A 16,169-nucleotide genomic window follows, 5' to 3' on the forward strand; every position below is an offset into this window, starting at 1 on the left:
ACATTTGCATGAAAGTATCAAGGATTTTTAAAAATTAAGAAGTATACAGCAATCAGCAGAACTAGAGGTAATAAAACATTGAATTGGCTAATTTATCCAGATCAGTATCTTTCTATTTTTTAATGCTAATCCTTCCCTTTGTATGCTATTTCCTCTGATAATGAACTGTATCAGATACTCACTACACTAACCTCAGTGAATCAGAGAATTCTTTCCCACAGGCCTGGCCGGTGGTTCATAGAGGTATCTAGTGAAGTGGTTCTTCATAAACAGCAACAATGAACTCAAGAGGCCAACTATGACATGTTGAAAATCACAACAGTCCCATAACTAGGAGAGCACAGCTCAAGAGAACTCTGCTTTCTAGAAGACTGGAGCAAACTGTAAGTTAGCTTTATAATGTTAAACAACACACACAACTAGTCAGATACAATCCTCACAGTTTATGTTCTTGTATTTTGAAAGCCTGACACATGACAGATGTTGAAGAACGAATCTCTCTTCAATGTGTATCAAGACACATGAATTTTGGTTTGACAAACAGCTAATACTTACCATAAAAATATGTTAACAACAGCAAAATCTAGGGCCAGCCGTTCAGAAAACTCGGTCGGTAAATGTGCTTGTCACCAACAATGATGACCTCAGTAAGAATCATCCTTGGAACCCACATAACATAGGAAGACAATCAAATCCCACGAATTGTCCTCTGACCTCCACACACATATAAACATACGTAAGTAAAATAAATGTAAACAAGTAATGCAGTAGAGTAATAATACTCAAACTGTGTTCTCATATTCTATTCAGGGAGGCTCAAAGGAACCTTTCCAAATAAACCATTCTCGGAAGAGGTGCCTCTAATGCTTTCCTTCTTAACCATACCTTGAAAGCCCCAAATAAACGTTCCTTGATTAAGATGCCCAGGTAGATGTCCAAAAAAGTTTGACCAGTTATCGAAATCTACAAAGACTATATGAGTCATGGTTCGCAGGTAGTCCACATCTGGAAGTTCAACTTCCTCCTCTAAGAAAAAAACAAAACAAAACAAAAAAATTAACATTAATTCAGTAAGAATCATTCATAAATATCCTAATCCCTCAAGTCTAATGTTAACTGTTCCTATTATATAGCATTTTACACTTAAGCCAGGTAATATTTAGGATGTTTCACACTTGATCGTGTCTTTCTTAAACTACCTCCTCACTGTAAGGTCTTGGTGCTTTTGTTTTGATTTGAGACAGAATGGACTCAAACTCACTATGGTATCAAGACTGGCCTTGAACTTCTGATTATTCTGCCTTCAAACTCCAAGTGCTAAGACTACAAGCATGTACTGCTATGACTGGCTAAGGCTTTCTTTCTAAAGAGTCATTTGTATTAGAAATGTTTTTTAAATTATTGAAAATAAAGTTACTTTTAACAAATTAATGTACTAGGTCAAATAGAAGTTTAAAATTTAAGACTTGCAGAATTTCTTTATCCATACATACTCGGTGTGCGTGAAAAATATTCATGGACTTATAAAATAATCTAATAGAATGCAGAGTATCAACATTCAAATGAAATCCTAACGTTCTAACTAGGAAGGCTCAAAGGGACGTGTAAAATAAATAAAGCAGAAGCACAAGTTAGGGGCACACGCCTTCAACCCAACATTGCCGAGGCAGGAAGGAAAACCAGGGTCTGAAGACAGCCTGGGGAACCCGATAAAACCCCATAAACAAAATTTTCAAGGTTACTTATCAAGAATGCTTTTGTCACAAGAATTTGCTTTTCTTTTCTTTTTGGTTTTCTGAGACAGGGTCTCTCTGTGTGTAGCCTTGGCTGTCCTGGACTCACTTTGTGGACCAGGCTGGCCTCAAACTCACAGCGATCTGCCTGCCTCTGCCTCCCGAGTGCTGGAATTATAGGCGTGCGCCACCACTGCCCGGCTGAATTTGCTTTTGTTAATCTAGACTGATTTCTCAGCGCCCTCTGACTTGAGGAATAAACACCCCAAGGAGCCTAAATAAGGAAGCTTCAAGGACGGATCCCAAGGGTGCCAGTGCAAGTTAGCGCCTCCTTCTTGCTTCTCTCAGGCTCTCCTCTCATCTCCCGGCCATCAGTTCTTACCCTGCCCACGTTCAAGCTTCTCCACCACAACAAGGCCTTAGAGCACCCAATGGTATTCACGTAAGCCCTGGAGTATTTTTAAATGAGTGGTTTCTACTAGGAATAACAGAGGCCTCTTCAATGTATCTCTACCACCCTCTCCTGTTTCCAAGCCATCTTACATCTTCAGGTTCTTAGAAATCTTAGATTTAGATGCTACAAGTCATCTATCAAAGCAACAAACATGCATTCCAGCAATGAGAAAAGAAAAGCACAAGAGAACATAAAATGGAGTGGTTACCGTTTTACTTTTTTGAACTAGAACTAGGCCATGAAAGACTTAATGCCTTCTCACTGAAAACTAAATATCAGACCTATGTGCCCTACAAAGCAAACCTGTGGAAAGCCAATGCTCTATAGCTAGGTGTGGTGGTGCACACCTACAGTCCAATAGCACAGAAGCTGAGACAGGAAGGCCACTTGAACCCAAGAGAATGAGAATGGTCTTACTAAGAGTGTAAGACACCATTGTCAAAAAATAGATTGATGGTGAGTAATAAAAGTATAACCAGAGTCCCAAGGGCCACCCTAACCCTAACCCTTGTAACCCTAACCCTAACCCTAACCCTAACCCTAACCCTAACCCTCCACACATGCCACCAGCCAATTCTGAGCCTAGGCTACCTCTTGGCCCAACAGAAGCTGCAGCAGGGGCAAGAACCTCAGGAAACTCTAGGTATGGGCCTAGTGCAGAGGGCTTTGCAGGCCCCTCCTTTTCTTAGTACAGAGGCCTTACATCAGGTAGACAGACTGTGACAAATGTTGTAAACTATTACTTGAAATAGTACTAAAATACTACTTTATAATAAACGTAAATAATGTTAATAAGAAAACATGAACTACAGATATTTTATTCTATCAGCCAAAATTTGGTTTCTACTCTACGTTTTACAGTTCACCAGGCTAATATTCAAGTCTATCGACTTACTGTATCTAGCTAAAAATAATTAAACTTTTAAATAAAGACCTATTGTGTTTACTTAATCCAATCATATGGAGGCAAAGTTCAAAGGACTATAGAGGAATTCACATCCCAGCTCCCCACTCTCATGTCAAGCAATCACACTTTTAGCTTTACACCTAGTCACTATTTTAGCTGGGCATGACAGGTTGTGACTGTCATGACAGCACTTAGGAGGCAGAAGACCTGGCACAATTTCTAGACCATCCTAGCTACAAAGTAAGCTCCAGGGCAACCTAGGCTAGTATGTGAGTTCTAGTCTTAAAAAACAAAACCAAGGTAAATAAAGATTTAAATTTTTAAATAATGTTTATATTTTTATTTTATGTGTATTGGTATTTTGCCATCATGTTGTCTGTGTGAAGGTGTTGGGTCCCCTGGAACTGGAGTAAGCTGCCAAGTGAGTGCTGAAACTTGGGCCAGCACCCTCTTGGCAGAGCAGTCAGTGCTTTTATCCACTGAGTCATCTTTTCAGCCCCAATTTTTTTTAAAATTAAAAAAAAAAACAAATATGAACAAGATATAAAAGATTCATCTAGGGCTGGTGATGTAGCTCAGTGATATAGCATGTGCTTAGCAAGTACAAGACAAAGATACACACACAGTCACACACAAAGGAAAACAAAATTTGTTTTTTAGTGAACCTTCATATTTTAAGAAAAGTATTATTTTTAAGGTTCAGAATAATTCCCAAATCTTTTAGAAAGAGTACCACCATTTCTCAAAACTCTTTTCTGTATACAGGAGATCTACTCTATCATGTAAAGACAGCACAAGCACAGATCCGTGACAGGTGCACACTGGCTGCAGTCATCGGTAGGTGCTTCTGATGGCAGCACTCACTCAGCTTTTACTGGTGGGTACATACATGTAAGTTCCAGTGTGAGTGTGACACTCGCCCTGCTCTGTGAAGCCGTACCTATATTCTGGCAGTTTATGTCACGCTCAGGTCCCTTTTCCACATCTGCATGTTTCTTATAGTTCACTTGCTTCAGTTGTTTCTCGGTATGTGAGACACTAGCAGCAAACGTGCACGTGCTTCCTCTGTCAGGTCCAACATGAGTCACATCAGGTTTCTGGAAGGTACCATGCCTTCTGTGGAAGTGCTGCTGAGCACTCTCGGGGTTAGGAAAAGCTTTGGTGCAGGTGCCACACTTGATCACATACTGCTGTTCCTCGTGACTTTCTTCTTTTCTGTGCACTCGATGGACATGAGTATTAATGTCCGCTAAAGTCTGTGCTGTCGCTGAACATGATCTGCAGCGAAACCACAGTTTACCTTTCTCTAGCATGATTTGCAGGCATCTATCGTAATCTTCCTTTCTGTTGACTTTACAGATGTAACTCTCATGACAACCACAGCTTAACAGATTACTGGTTTCTATTATTTTAAAATCATCTTCAGTTTTAATTGAGGCTTTAGTTTTTTCTGATACAAACACATAATCGATGCTGTGGCACTCCTTATAATGACTCAAAAAGGCTTCTTCCTTGTTGAACAGAAGTTCACAGAGCCCACAGAAGTACTTGACCTTGATCTCATTGTTGTGCTCGTCTTGGCAGTGTCGGTACAGTGTTTCTACTTTATGGAAAGTCTTCCGGCAATGGGCACAGCTGTATCGATGGAACTGGTGGCTTGTCAAGGACATGCAGTGCTGCTTTACACATTCCTGGGACTCAAACATATCTTCACAAATTCGGCACTGCCACCTGCCCCTCGGAGGACTGTTTGTCAGGCAATGATCAACAACAGTAATGGGTGAAGGTGGTTTGTCAGCATCCGAATGACTCGCCACAGAGGAGGAAGGCAAGGCCTCATCTTCTACCTCATCCATCTCATAAAAATATCTATGCCCATTATGAAACTCAGTAACATGTGCCATGATGGCATCTTTCTTTATTAACTCCTTTTTGCATGTCCGACACCAAAAAAGAAAGTTATTTAAATGTGCCCCTCCATGAAACCGGCTCATGTGTAAGCGCATGACTCCCGAATCTTCACAAACCTTTCCACAAACTACACACTTGTAACACATTGTGTTTGCTGAGAAGACATGCTTTTCTACTGCATCTTCACTTGGAAACCGCCGGCTGCATTCACAAAACCAGGCTGTAACTGTTGAGCTCTGCCTCTGCACACAAGGTGCACCTCCACGGCTTTCAACTCCTAAGTTCATCTTCTTTTTAGGAATGATACAATGCTCTGCGCTGGACTCTTTCATGGACATAATTCGTTTAAGTGATGAAATTTTTGGTTGATTGAATAAATTTGAATCACATGGAGTCTTACTCCCTTCACTGATGTGGCAATAAAGTAAGACAGCCTCTTCCACTGTGTTAGCAAGTGTCATTTTGTGTCCTGAATTCTTGTGCCTTTGGGTGCTGGTTTCATCCACAAAGACCTGGTTGCAATCTGAACAATAACCTCTTACTATGAATTCTTCTGCAACCTGAGTAATGCTTTTCTCAGCTATAGCTACAGGTCCAGCATTTCGACAACGAACCCTAATTTCGATTTAAAAAATAAAAAAGTGTAAGTTTTCTCTGTCTTATGTAACAAGAACTTTAAAATAACAATAGAAATAAACAATAAAAGATATTTTTTTCAGTAGCGCGGTTACTCTACCATCATAAATACTTTTATATTCCCTCTATTTTATCTTTCTAATTTATATACAAGGGGTTAAAAGTAGAATCAATATTTAAAACACTAAGGTAAGCTTTAGAAAACCTCAACCAGTATCAAATGCACTGATAAAGGACCTCGAAGCAAATTAAATTCACAAGGTCATTAAAATACACAAATGAACACTATAGAATTTCAGACAATATTCCACTTTTTTCTTGCTGTTTTCTGGCTTCATTGAAGGTATTTTGATTGGTTTATTGAATTCTGTGTATGTATTTATTTAACATGTATGAGTGTTCTGATTGATTTAACTATGTGTATGTATTTATTTAACATGTAAGGGTGTTTTGATTGATTTACTTAACTGTAGGAATGTATTTATTTGACACGTGTGGCTGTTTTGATTGATTTCTTTAACTGCATGTATGGATGTATTTAACATGGATGGGTGTTTTGTCTTCATGTCTGGTTACTTCTTGTGCGTCTCATGTTCTCAGAGGCACCTAGCCCCTGTGAATGGAGTTACAATTGTGAGTTGCCATGTGGGTACTGGGAATTAAGCCCAGGCTTTCCGGAAGAGCACGCACAACATGCTCTTAATCACTGATCCATCTCTCCAGCCCTGTTTTGTTTTGTTCCTCCTTTGGATAGAATGTCACCAATGCTGGCCTTGAACTTGTGACCTTTCTTCCTCAGTCTCCCCAGTGCCAGGCACATACCACAACTCCCAGCTCTACCTGGTAAGAACTGATTCACTTATATCAGGAATGTTCCATCTGTATTTGCTCTTCTGCTAAGGAACAAGAATCACAAAGAACTAGGTAGTGCGAGGCTGGCCAGCCTGAGCACATGGACTCACGTGGAAGAGCCCCTTGCCTTTTGGCTACCCTCCTGCATCCCCATGCTTCCCAACCACACCTCTCCCCACATCTCTCACTCCTCTCGTTATGCCAGATTCATACAACCTTATTTTATAGGAGAGATACATGGGACAGAAAGACCTTCTGAACCTTTCACTACTGAAGAACTCAGCAGGATTGCCTTACAGCCTAAGACTAGACCTGCACAAACCTGAAATGGGCAGTGAGCTCCATGTGGGAACGCAGAGTCTGGTGGCAGGCCACACACTTAACTTGAAATGGAACATCTTTGCACAGAGAGATCAAAAGTTTCTTTGCAAAAGATGGAAATGATATTGGACGAGCTGTTCCCTTATTATCTGAAAGAGCAATAAAGTATAAATTGCAAAGTAATCTGAACCAAGACTAACCCAACCTTTTTCTACTTTCCCTTTCTGAGTATCCATCAGTTAAGTAAAAGAAGTTAGTTATGTAGTAATAATGTAAAGGAGACCATTTTTTATACTTAAACAAAAAGAGTGCTTTATCCATAAAAGCAGTCTTAAATACAAAGGAAGATCCAATTTCTCAGACCTCCCAGATGTAACAAAAAACACAATCCTGAATATGTGTTTTCTTTCCAAGTTTCTTTCATCCCTCCAATAGGTAAGACATAGCTGGGTGGCGGCGGCGCATGCCTCTGATACCAGCACTCAGGAGGTAGAGGCAGACAGATAATTGTGAGTTCGACACCAGACAGGGATACAAAGAAGTACCCTGTTTAAAAAAAAGGGGGGGGGGGGGATTAAAGCATACAGATACAAATAAATCTTTTTGAAAAATTATGACTTTAAATAAAAACAATCTCACTTTTATGGTTCTAAACTGATAAGCATAGCTAACTTAGAAAAAGATTGTGGAAGGTATGATACATTTGCAAAGATATAATTCATTTAGACAACTTATCAGTAATACAGTAACATACCACCCAGTTTAAAGATCTGATGGAAATGATTCTTTGCAGACATATGTTTCAGGCACTCATCCTTGGTGCTGAACAGAAGGAAGCAATGAGGACAAGCAAAGCATTGAATAATCTGAGGAAGAAGGCCACTGCTGTGTCCATCGGCTGCAGCTGCCTAAAACAAAAGGGAGAACCACGTCACAGCTAAGATCAGCATATAAATTAATACAGTCAAAAAAGTAACTTTAAAATTTCCAATTTATTTGGAAAATTCCATGCCAATGTTACAGCTAAAATGAATATTTAATACACTTTTTAAAATTAAGTTTTAAAGCTTCTCATTTTATTTGAAAAATTTCATACCAACTTTGGACTTTTCTGAGTATGAATTATGCAACTTTTACCATGAGCATGATACCACAGGTAAAATTTAAATTTTCCCTCAAAATCAAATTATGGGCATATTTCTTCTATACTAAAGGGCACTTATTTCCTATACTCTTATCATTTCTGATATACAGTCATGTATACATAAATGTGCCCATAGTACACACTTTCTAATGTTTTGTTTTTCTCTCTACTCTGGATTTATTTAACTGATGACTATAAATATATATTTCTCAATAACCTTCTCTGTTTAATCATTTACAACTATACAGAAAAATTTAAAAAGGAGAATGTTACTGTTTTGTCAAATGCTATCATCTTATAAACTTTCATCCATAATAAATAATAGCAAATTCCAAAACTCTACTGGCACCCCTTGAATCTGTACTTCTTACTGGCTGCAAACCACTCAACGGTGAAGATCTATTCTGAATCAGTCAACCATTCATTCTAATTTTCAGTGGTTTGGGGTCCAACCCTCCCCCACATTGTAAATAATGTCAAACTCCTTATAAATATACTCCCATTTGTCCATGTTATTTGGAGTAGCTCTATATAGCAAGAAGGCACGCATATTTGAACACTGAAAGGTATTGTATGGTTGCTTTTCAAAAAGGATCTATCAGTGTATGTGCCCCTAGCACTGAATGAACCTGGCAGCAATAGCGATCAGGGATCTCTCTTGTTTTTCTCAGCCAAGCAGGTTCACACCACGACTATTTTAACTTGCACTCCCTGCCTATCGCCAAGTTTGAACATGTATTTATACACCTTTTAGGTAATGTGGATGTTGTTCCATGACCTTCTCATACATATCCTTTACAGTGGCATTATTTTCTCCTCCTTTAACAGTACCTTGTTACTGCAATTACTTCTTTCACTCATTCTTTATTGTGGAAGTATTTCCCCAAACATCTATCAGTGTTTGCTTATGAGTACTTTAACAGTGTTAGATAGTCAAGTAGGTAGAACTTTTGTTTTCTGAGACACAGTCCTACTACATTGCTTATCTCAAACTCCCAGGGACTCAAGAAATATTCTTGCTGTCATCTCCCAGGACTGATGCAGAGCACATAGGTAAGCACGATCACGTCTGGCTAGATGAGTCTTGTAGCATCTATGTTTCCAACCTTTGGAGCGCCCTCTATTTTAAAATTAAATTAAAAATTGTACATTTGTATGAATAGGTATGTGTGGTTGCTGTATGTTCACCTTACTACTGACCTTCTTAAAGTAATTCACAAGACAAGAGAAGGACAGGAAATTCACATGTATACTGAGGACATGTCAAGACCACATGAGGTTCTGAATTTGTTTAGCAGACCACCCTTATAGTAAGCCCATGAGGCATCATTTTTGGTTTTTCTATTATCATCACTGCTACCACCATCTCATAATCAGAGACTTAAAGCCAGCTTTGCACTTCTGGCTCTGGTTCCGTGCTCTTTTCAAGAGTCCCTGAGATCCCTTGACTGTGTTTTAACTTGATTAATGCCCCAGAGAAGAAAAATTTAGGAGGACATTCTGAACTACATGGTCAGAACAATATAGACATTTACTATCAACCTACAAGTTTCTCCTAATTTAAGAGTCTTAAGTAAATAAGCCATTATAAATTCAACTCCAGGTTATAAGCAGATCCAAAGTGAAAACTGTTAAAAAGATTCTCAATAGAATCAAAATGGAATTCTATATAAAATTTTATTATATTGTATCTACTACAAAAGAATTGCATTTTTGCAGAAATCATCTAGAAATTGGAAGGAATAGAAACTAGAATATCCAGTAACTTAAGCTAGAAAAACCCCCTTTTATCGTATTTCTGCCATATTAAAATAAGATACCATACAAGGGACAGTGCATGGCTCACTGGGCAAAGGTGCTTGGCCACACAAATCTGGAGACAGAAGTGTGAACTCTGGAAGCCTTGTAAAGCTGAAAGGAGAAAACCAATCAAATCTGAGGGGTGGAGACAGCTCAGTGGTTAAGAGAATGCAATGCGGACTGGAGAGATGGCTCAGAGGTTAAGAGCACTGTCTGCTCTTCCAGAGGTCCTGAGTTCAATTCCCAGCAACCACATGGTGGCTCATAACCATCTACAATGTGATCTAATGTCCTCTATTGGCCTGCAGGCATACTTGCAGGCAGAAAACTGTATATGTAATAAATAAATAAAATCTTAAAATAAAAAAAGAGAATGCCTTGCTCTTACAGAGGCCCCAAATTCATTTCCAGCACCCACAGTGGGCAGCTCACAACTACCAGTAGCTCCAGGTCCAGAGATCCAAAAGCTTTTCTCTGAATTCTGTGAGCATATGCAGGCATGCATATGTACGTGTACATACACATGTGCGCGCGCGCGCGCACACACACACACACACACACACACACACACACACACACACAAAACCTTTTTAAAAAGAAGATGCAATTTCCTATCAGGTAACCAAAATCACAGAGCACGTTGAGTAAGGTAATTTCAAATATCAATGCCATAGAAGAATTTCTCTCTAGGACTGCTGGAATTTATCTATTAAGCTTAAGTGTCAGGCCGGGCGTAGTGGTGGATGCCTTTAATCCCTGAACTTGGGAGGTACAGTTCACTGTGAGTTTGAGGCCAGCCTGGTCTACAAAGAGTCCAGGACAGCCAAGGCTAACACAGAGAGACCTGTCTCAAAAAAAAACAAAAACAACAACAACAACAAACCCACAAAAAACCAACAAATCTCAAGTGTCCACAGTAACCTTGTACCCCAAGTCATTTTTTTTACTATTTAAATATTTTATTTATGTGCATCATTACTGCTTGCAAGATTAAGAGCAACATGAAAACAAAAACAAAAACATCCCAACTCTACAGTTATCTAGAAAAAAAAATGTCTACTCTTAGTACATGCTCTTACCTTAGTGGGAAGGTGATCCCTATACTGCTGTTGCGTAACAAAGTGCTCATAGCAAACCGCACACGCAAAGGAATTGGCGAGAGGTCCACGCAGTGTAATTGTTGGATCACATGGGGAGTGATCAAACCTACACAACCAAAAGAAGTGATATCAATCTGTTCAGTGAACCTGATCTACACCAACACACACAGCTCAGGACGCCTTCTGCATTTCTCCTTGAGACATCTGTGAAGAAAAATGGCTAGAAGGCCCAAACTCCCAATTCTCCATCTTTCAGATTTCTGACAAGGAGACAGCAACAACAAAACCCTCTGCTTTCTCATGATCTTCTAGAAAGAAGCTCAGCAAGTCAATAAAATGGGCCACAGCAGAGTATTTAATTGTAAATGTTGACTTATATTAGTTACTTTGGAATGCTGTATTAGACTATGTAGGATAGATAAAATATCTGTAAGTCCTGTCTTCTGCAATTCATATTTATAGGCTGGATTTCTCTACAACTATTTCTTTTTTTTTTTTAATTTATTTATTTTTTCTCTACAATTATTTCATCTGCACTATAATGCTAGAAAACAATCTAAAACCTTATCCAGCTTTCTAGAAAACCCAAATATAAATACAAGTAACACACCAAAATAGCACAAAACAAACTGAGTTTCCAATATTAAGCTGAGACTATACTGGTAAAAATATATCACACTTCATTTAACAAAACCATTTTGAGAGCTGTTTGCTCTCACTACAGGAAACAAAAACGCCCTCCACCCCTAGAGGTCTAGCCTTTAATCTCTGCATCAGTGTATCCTACTTACCTTTTTAAATGTCCTAACAGAAGGTGCCCATTGTCAAATTCCTTGTTACAGTGCATTATAGGACACAAAATTGACTTCTCAGACCGCCGCATTCTGCCTCCACTTCGGAATGAATTTTTTGTTCCAGAATTAACTGCACTTGCTTTGAGTCCTATGTCATCATAACATAAATTCTTAGGTTACTATTTCAGGTAGTACATCAAAATAACGACAAAGCAATGGAGCCCAGCATCAAGCGGGTGGCCTACTTACAGCTAAGAGGTGTTCAGTTTTTCTTAGAAAATCACTTTAAAGGAAATTAGCTATTGGGACACAATCAAGTTCCCTCCTTTATATACATTGTAAAAGCCCTTTCCCTTGAATTCTTTTGTTGTTGTTTTTCAAGACAGGGTTTATCTGTTACACAGAGGCCTGGCTGTCCTGCACTCCCTTTGTAGATCAGGCTGGCCTCAACTCAGAGATCCACCTGCCTGAGTGCTGGGATTACAGGCATGTGCCACAGAGCCCAGCTTCCCTTGAATTATTTTCCCTTTAACCTAAACACTTCAACTGGTTGAACTAACATCTAGAAAATTACTGTGACAGAACTAACATGAAAAGTAGGGTTCTGCTACGAGCTCTTGAAAATTCCAGATTACTTACCTAGAGAAAAACTGTTCCACAGTGGTCCTTCCAGGAAACTCAAAGAAAGCAACAACAACAAAAAGCTAGCCAAGCTTTAAAACAGTCTCATGGAAACACTTGAGTACAAAGTATCAGCACAGGCTGCACTGATGAATAAGCAAAGACAAATCTGCCAGATCTAACTTTAAATCCTAACAGTTACACGCCCCTCCAGAGACTACTTTACACAATAGCTAATAAATACCTAAAGCACTCAGGGGCCAAAGAAAGTTAACAGCAAAACAGGCCACTGTAAAACAGGCTGTTGTAGAGCGGTACTAGTATAACTAAAACTAAATGGTGTGAGAGTGTGTATGAGTGAGTAAGTGAGTGAGTGTGTGTGTGTGTGTGTGTGTGTGCAGGCACACACACATCACATGTGGAGGCCACCCACCTTGGGTGTCCTCTAAGTGTCACTTCTTGGGTGCTGTCCATCTTTCTGGAAGCAGGGTCTCTCCATTGCCTGAACTCACGAGTAGGCTGGCCAACTGGCCAGTGAGCCAAGGATTCTCCTGCCTGTCTCCATAGCACTGGGGCTACAAGCACCTGCTGGCATTTTTGATGTGGACTCCAGGGATCACTGAGGTCATTGATGCTTGTACCTGACTACCACTCCATCCCATTAACACTAAATTTCTCTACCATCTATGCTCACTAGTAGTGTAATCAAACCCACACTTTCTACCTTAAGGCTTCCAAGCCTGCTCAGAAACTGAAATGTGATCTCTAAGGAATACCTGACATTTTTAGCCACTGGTCCACGCACTGTCTTGCTGCTTCTGTTTCTGAATGTCCTTGAATAAATTCCAATTCTTGTAAGCCATGAGCATGATGAAAATCAATTTGTTCCTAGATATAATAAGAAAAAATCCAGTTGATTTATGATGACTACTGTTTCTTGGATGAAAAGATTTTTGATACACCAATGAATAGAAATATTGAATATTCTTTATCCTAAGAACTCCACATCTAGAAATCTATATCAAAGATTATACATATATCAAAATAAAGTCTTATGTACTGCACTAAGATGTGGAGCCTACAGTTATTTGCTCTAAGTTTGCTACATACTTACATCTCCAAGAATAGGAAGGTAGGTAAATTATAGCACATTTGATGCAAGTCAATAAACATGACCAAACATTTTTTCATGCTGTGATAACATACATTTGGAGGTCATGAAATGGTGTTAAATATTGACAAAATAAAGGAGCCATCTCAAATTATATAAACTATATCTGAAGAAGTTTTCAAAAAGGCTAAAAACAATATTTAGACAAAATTAAGGCAATATTGTGATGGAACTATAAAGGATTATTTTCATCTTTAAAATTTAGATACTTAAATTTTTCTAAGATTTTATATACAAAAGAGCTTAGTGAATACTTCAATGAAAAATGTTGATATTTGGCACTCAATAGCATTTACTACATGGCTGTACAAAGTGTCTGTTGTCACAGACCCTGGGGGTTGGCATACATTTCAGAAAGGAGTGGATAACAAACATCTTTGGCATCGGGCATTTTCTGTGTTTTTAGGTAGAATAATCACTCAAATTCTTCAAAGCTTCTATTTATCATTTTTTACATCTTTATCATAAATAATTCGCTATATTAATAAACTCCAATTAAAATAAACACATACCCTGAATGCCCTGTTCTTCTCTTCTTTTTGTTGTTTTTCCACTTCAACATGGCGGGCAAGGCGAGCCAATGTTAAAGCAACTTTATCTTTCTGGTGGTCTATATAGTCTTTGTGTTTAAAGTTCGCCTATAGTACAAACAAAAACAATTTTCATTCCATTTAATACAAAATTAATCCGTAGACAATAAACATTCCCTTACCAAACAGTCACTGTACTCAAGAACAATTTACACGTCAGTTCTTTAAACAATCTTGTGTGTGTGTGGGGTCTGCCTTTGTCTGAGTATATCTTGTATTTCAGTGTGATAGTTTGTAATTGATATGCTAACAAGGGAAAAATGAAATCAAATAAAACAATTATGGGACTGGAGATATTACAAGTGATTAAGAGCACTGGCTGCTTTCCAGAGAATCTGGTTTGATTCCCAGTATCACATGGTGGCTCACAACTAACTTGAACTCCAGGTGCAGGTAATCTGATGCCCTCTTCTGACCTCTAAAGGCATCAGGAATGCTACAAGCAGGCAAAACATCAATATACATAAAGTAAAAACAAAATGCACTCATACACACATGTAAATACGCCACTAAATTAAAGCTACAAATGGGAAGAAAACACACCGGCAATAAACATAAAGAAAGATAAAAGGAAGGCAGCCAATAAACAGGTTTTTAAAAAGATAAATATGGTATTAACACAACTATGTCAATCACTCTGCATGGCAATAGTCTGAATACACCAATTAAAAGATTCACTTAAAAAAAAAAACGTCCCGTGGGATGGCTCAGTGGGTAAATGTTCTTGGTACCAAGCTTGACAATCTAATTTTACCCAGAACCCACATGGTGGAAATAAAGAACTGACCACACAAGTTGTCCTGTAACCTCCACACTCACACCAGAGCACGAACACACTCATATATACAGGTACACATGCACACAAAATAAGTACATGTTAAAATTTTTTAAAATTTGAAAGATCTAATTATATGAATTATATGTTGTTTATAAGGAATCTTCCTTTAAATATAGAAACACATGCAAATTAAAAGCAAAGAATGAAGAGGCACATTATTTGCTAAGCGCTAGGGATTTAGCTCAGCTGTACAGTACTTACCCAGCATGCACAAGATCTCAATCCCCAGAAGCAGAGGTCATTTTAAAGCAAAAAAAACTATTTGGCTAAAACAAATTAGTATTATTTCTGTGTACTTATGTATGTGCCTTTCTAGTAAACACATATTTTTAAAGAGACTGATTCCCACTATGTTCCCCAAGTTAAGTCTCTAACTCTTGGGCTCCAGGACAGACTCATTTGAGCTTATCAAGTTGGGGGGATGACAACACTGAAACACCATGCCCAGCTCACATGTGCTTCCTGAAAACACCCAAAAGCATATGAACTAACTTTGTATTTTAAATATGAGAAGTAAAAATAACCAAAGCATTTTTAAATTTTCTTTGATGATCTTTTTATTTATTTTGTTTTTACGTGAATTGGTGTTTTGCTTGCATGTATATTTGTATGAGCGTGTCAGATCTCCTGGAACTGGAATTGCTGACAGTTGTGAATTGCCATGTGGGTGCTGGGAATTGAACCATGGTCCTCTGGATAAGCCATCTCTCCAGCCCCCATATACCAAAGTAAAAGCTAAATGTTTAAAGTATTTTCTTATCTGACTTAGTATCCACTTTCATCTGTCAGTAACAGAAAGCTGTTTAAAATGAAGCTGATTATAACCAGGAAAAAAAATTTTTTTTTCCAAATCAGGGTTTCTATGTGTGGCCTTGGCTGTTCGGGACTCACTTTGTAAACCAGGTTGGCCTCGAACTCAGTGATCTGCCTGCCTCTGCCTCCCAAGTGCTGAGATTTAAGGCGTTCACCACCACACCCAGCCTAGAAATTCTTATTAGAAGTTAAACTTAAAACAAAAAGTTAAACTTCTACCTGACTAATCTCTAATGAATGCCTACATAAATGATTAACAGATAAATGTTCCCTTAAAATTTATTTACAAATGCCTCATTCTCAGAACACTGCATTCTCAATTCTGAAAAGCATTTATATGGCTCAGCAAGCTACTAAGTGCCATAGATTTGCCAACTCTCCCCTGGTAATTAAGAACCACCCTTGACACTGAATGCTGAGAACAGTGCATCTAAGCCCTGTTTGATTCTTCCTTAGTTTTGAGGCCCAGGCTAGCCTCAAAGTT

General features: G+C 38.6%; 1 protein-coding gene across 2 annotated transcripts in view; it reads right to left on the bottom strand.

Annotated features, from left to right (window-relative positions):
* ZNF451 (zinc finger protein 451) overlaps positions 1–16,169 on the bottom strand; it is a 57,992-nt gene that overhangs the window by 16,772 nt on the left and 25,051 nt on the right. The window contains exons 4-11 of one of the 2 annotated variants that reach the window (XM_084754869.1): positions 13,957–14,082; positions 13,050–13,161; positions 11,650–11,800; positions 10,838–10,964; positions 7,569–7,722; positions 6,816–6,963; positions 4,035–5,620; positions 886–1,026 (exon numbers count right to left, since the gene is read on the bottom strand). In XM_084754869.1, the coding sequence (XP_084610995.1) occupies positions 886–1,026; positions 4,035–5,620; positions 6,816–6,963; positions 7,569–7,722; positions 10,838–10,964; positions 11,650–11,800; positions 13,050–13,161; positions 13,957–14,082 (2,545 nt within the window). The other variant, XM_084754870.1, reaches the window with a different exon arrangement.

Source organism: Acomys minous, assembly GCF_964271855.1.
Source record: "Acomys minous genome assembly, chromosome: 13".
NCBI classification, from domain to species: Eukaryota; Metazoa; Chordata; class Mammalia; order Rodentia; family Muridae; genus Acomys; species Acomys minous.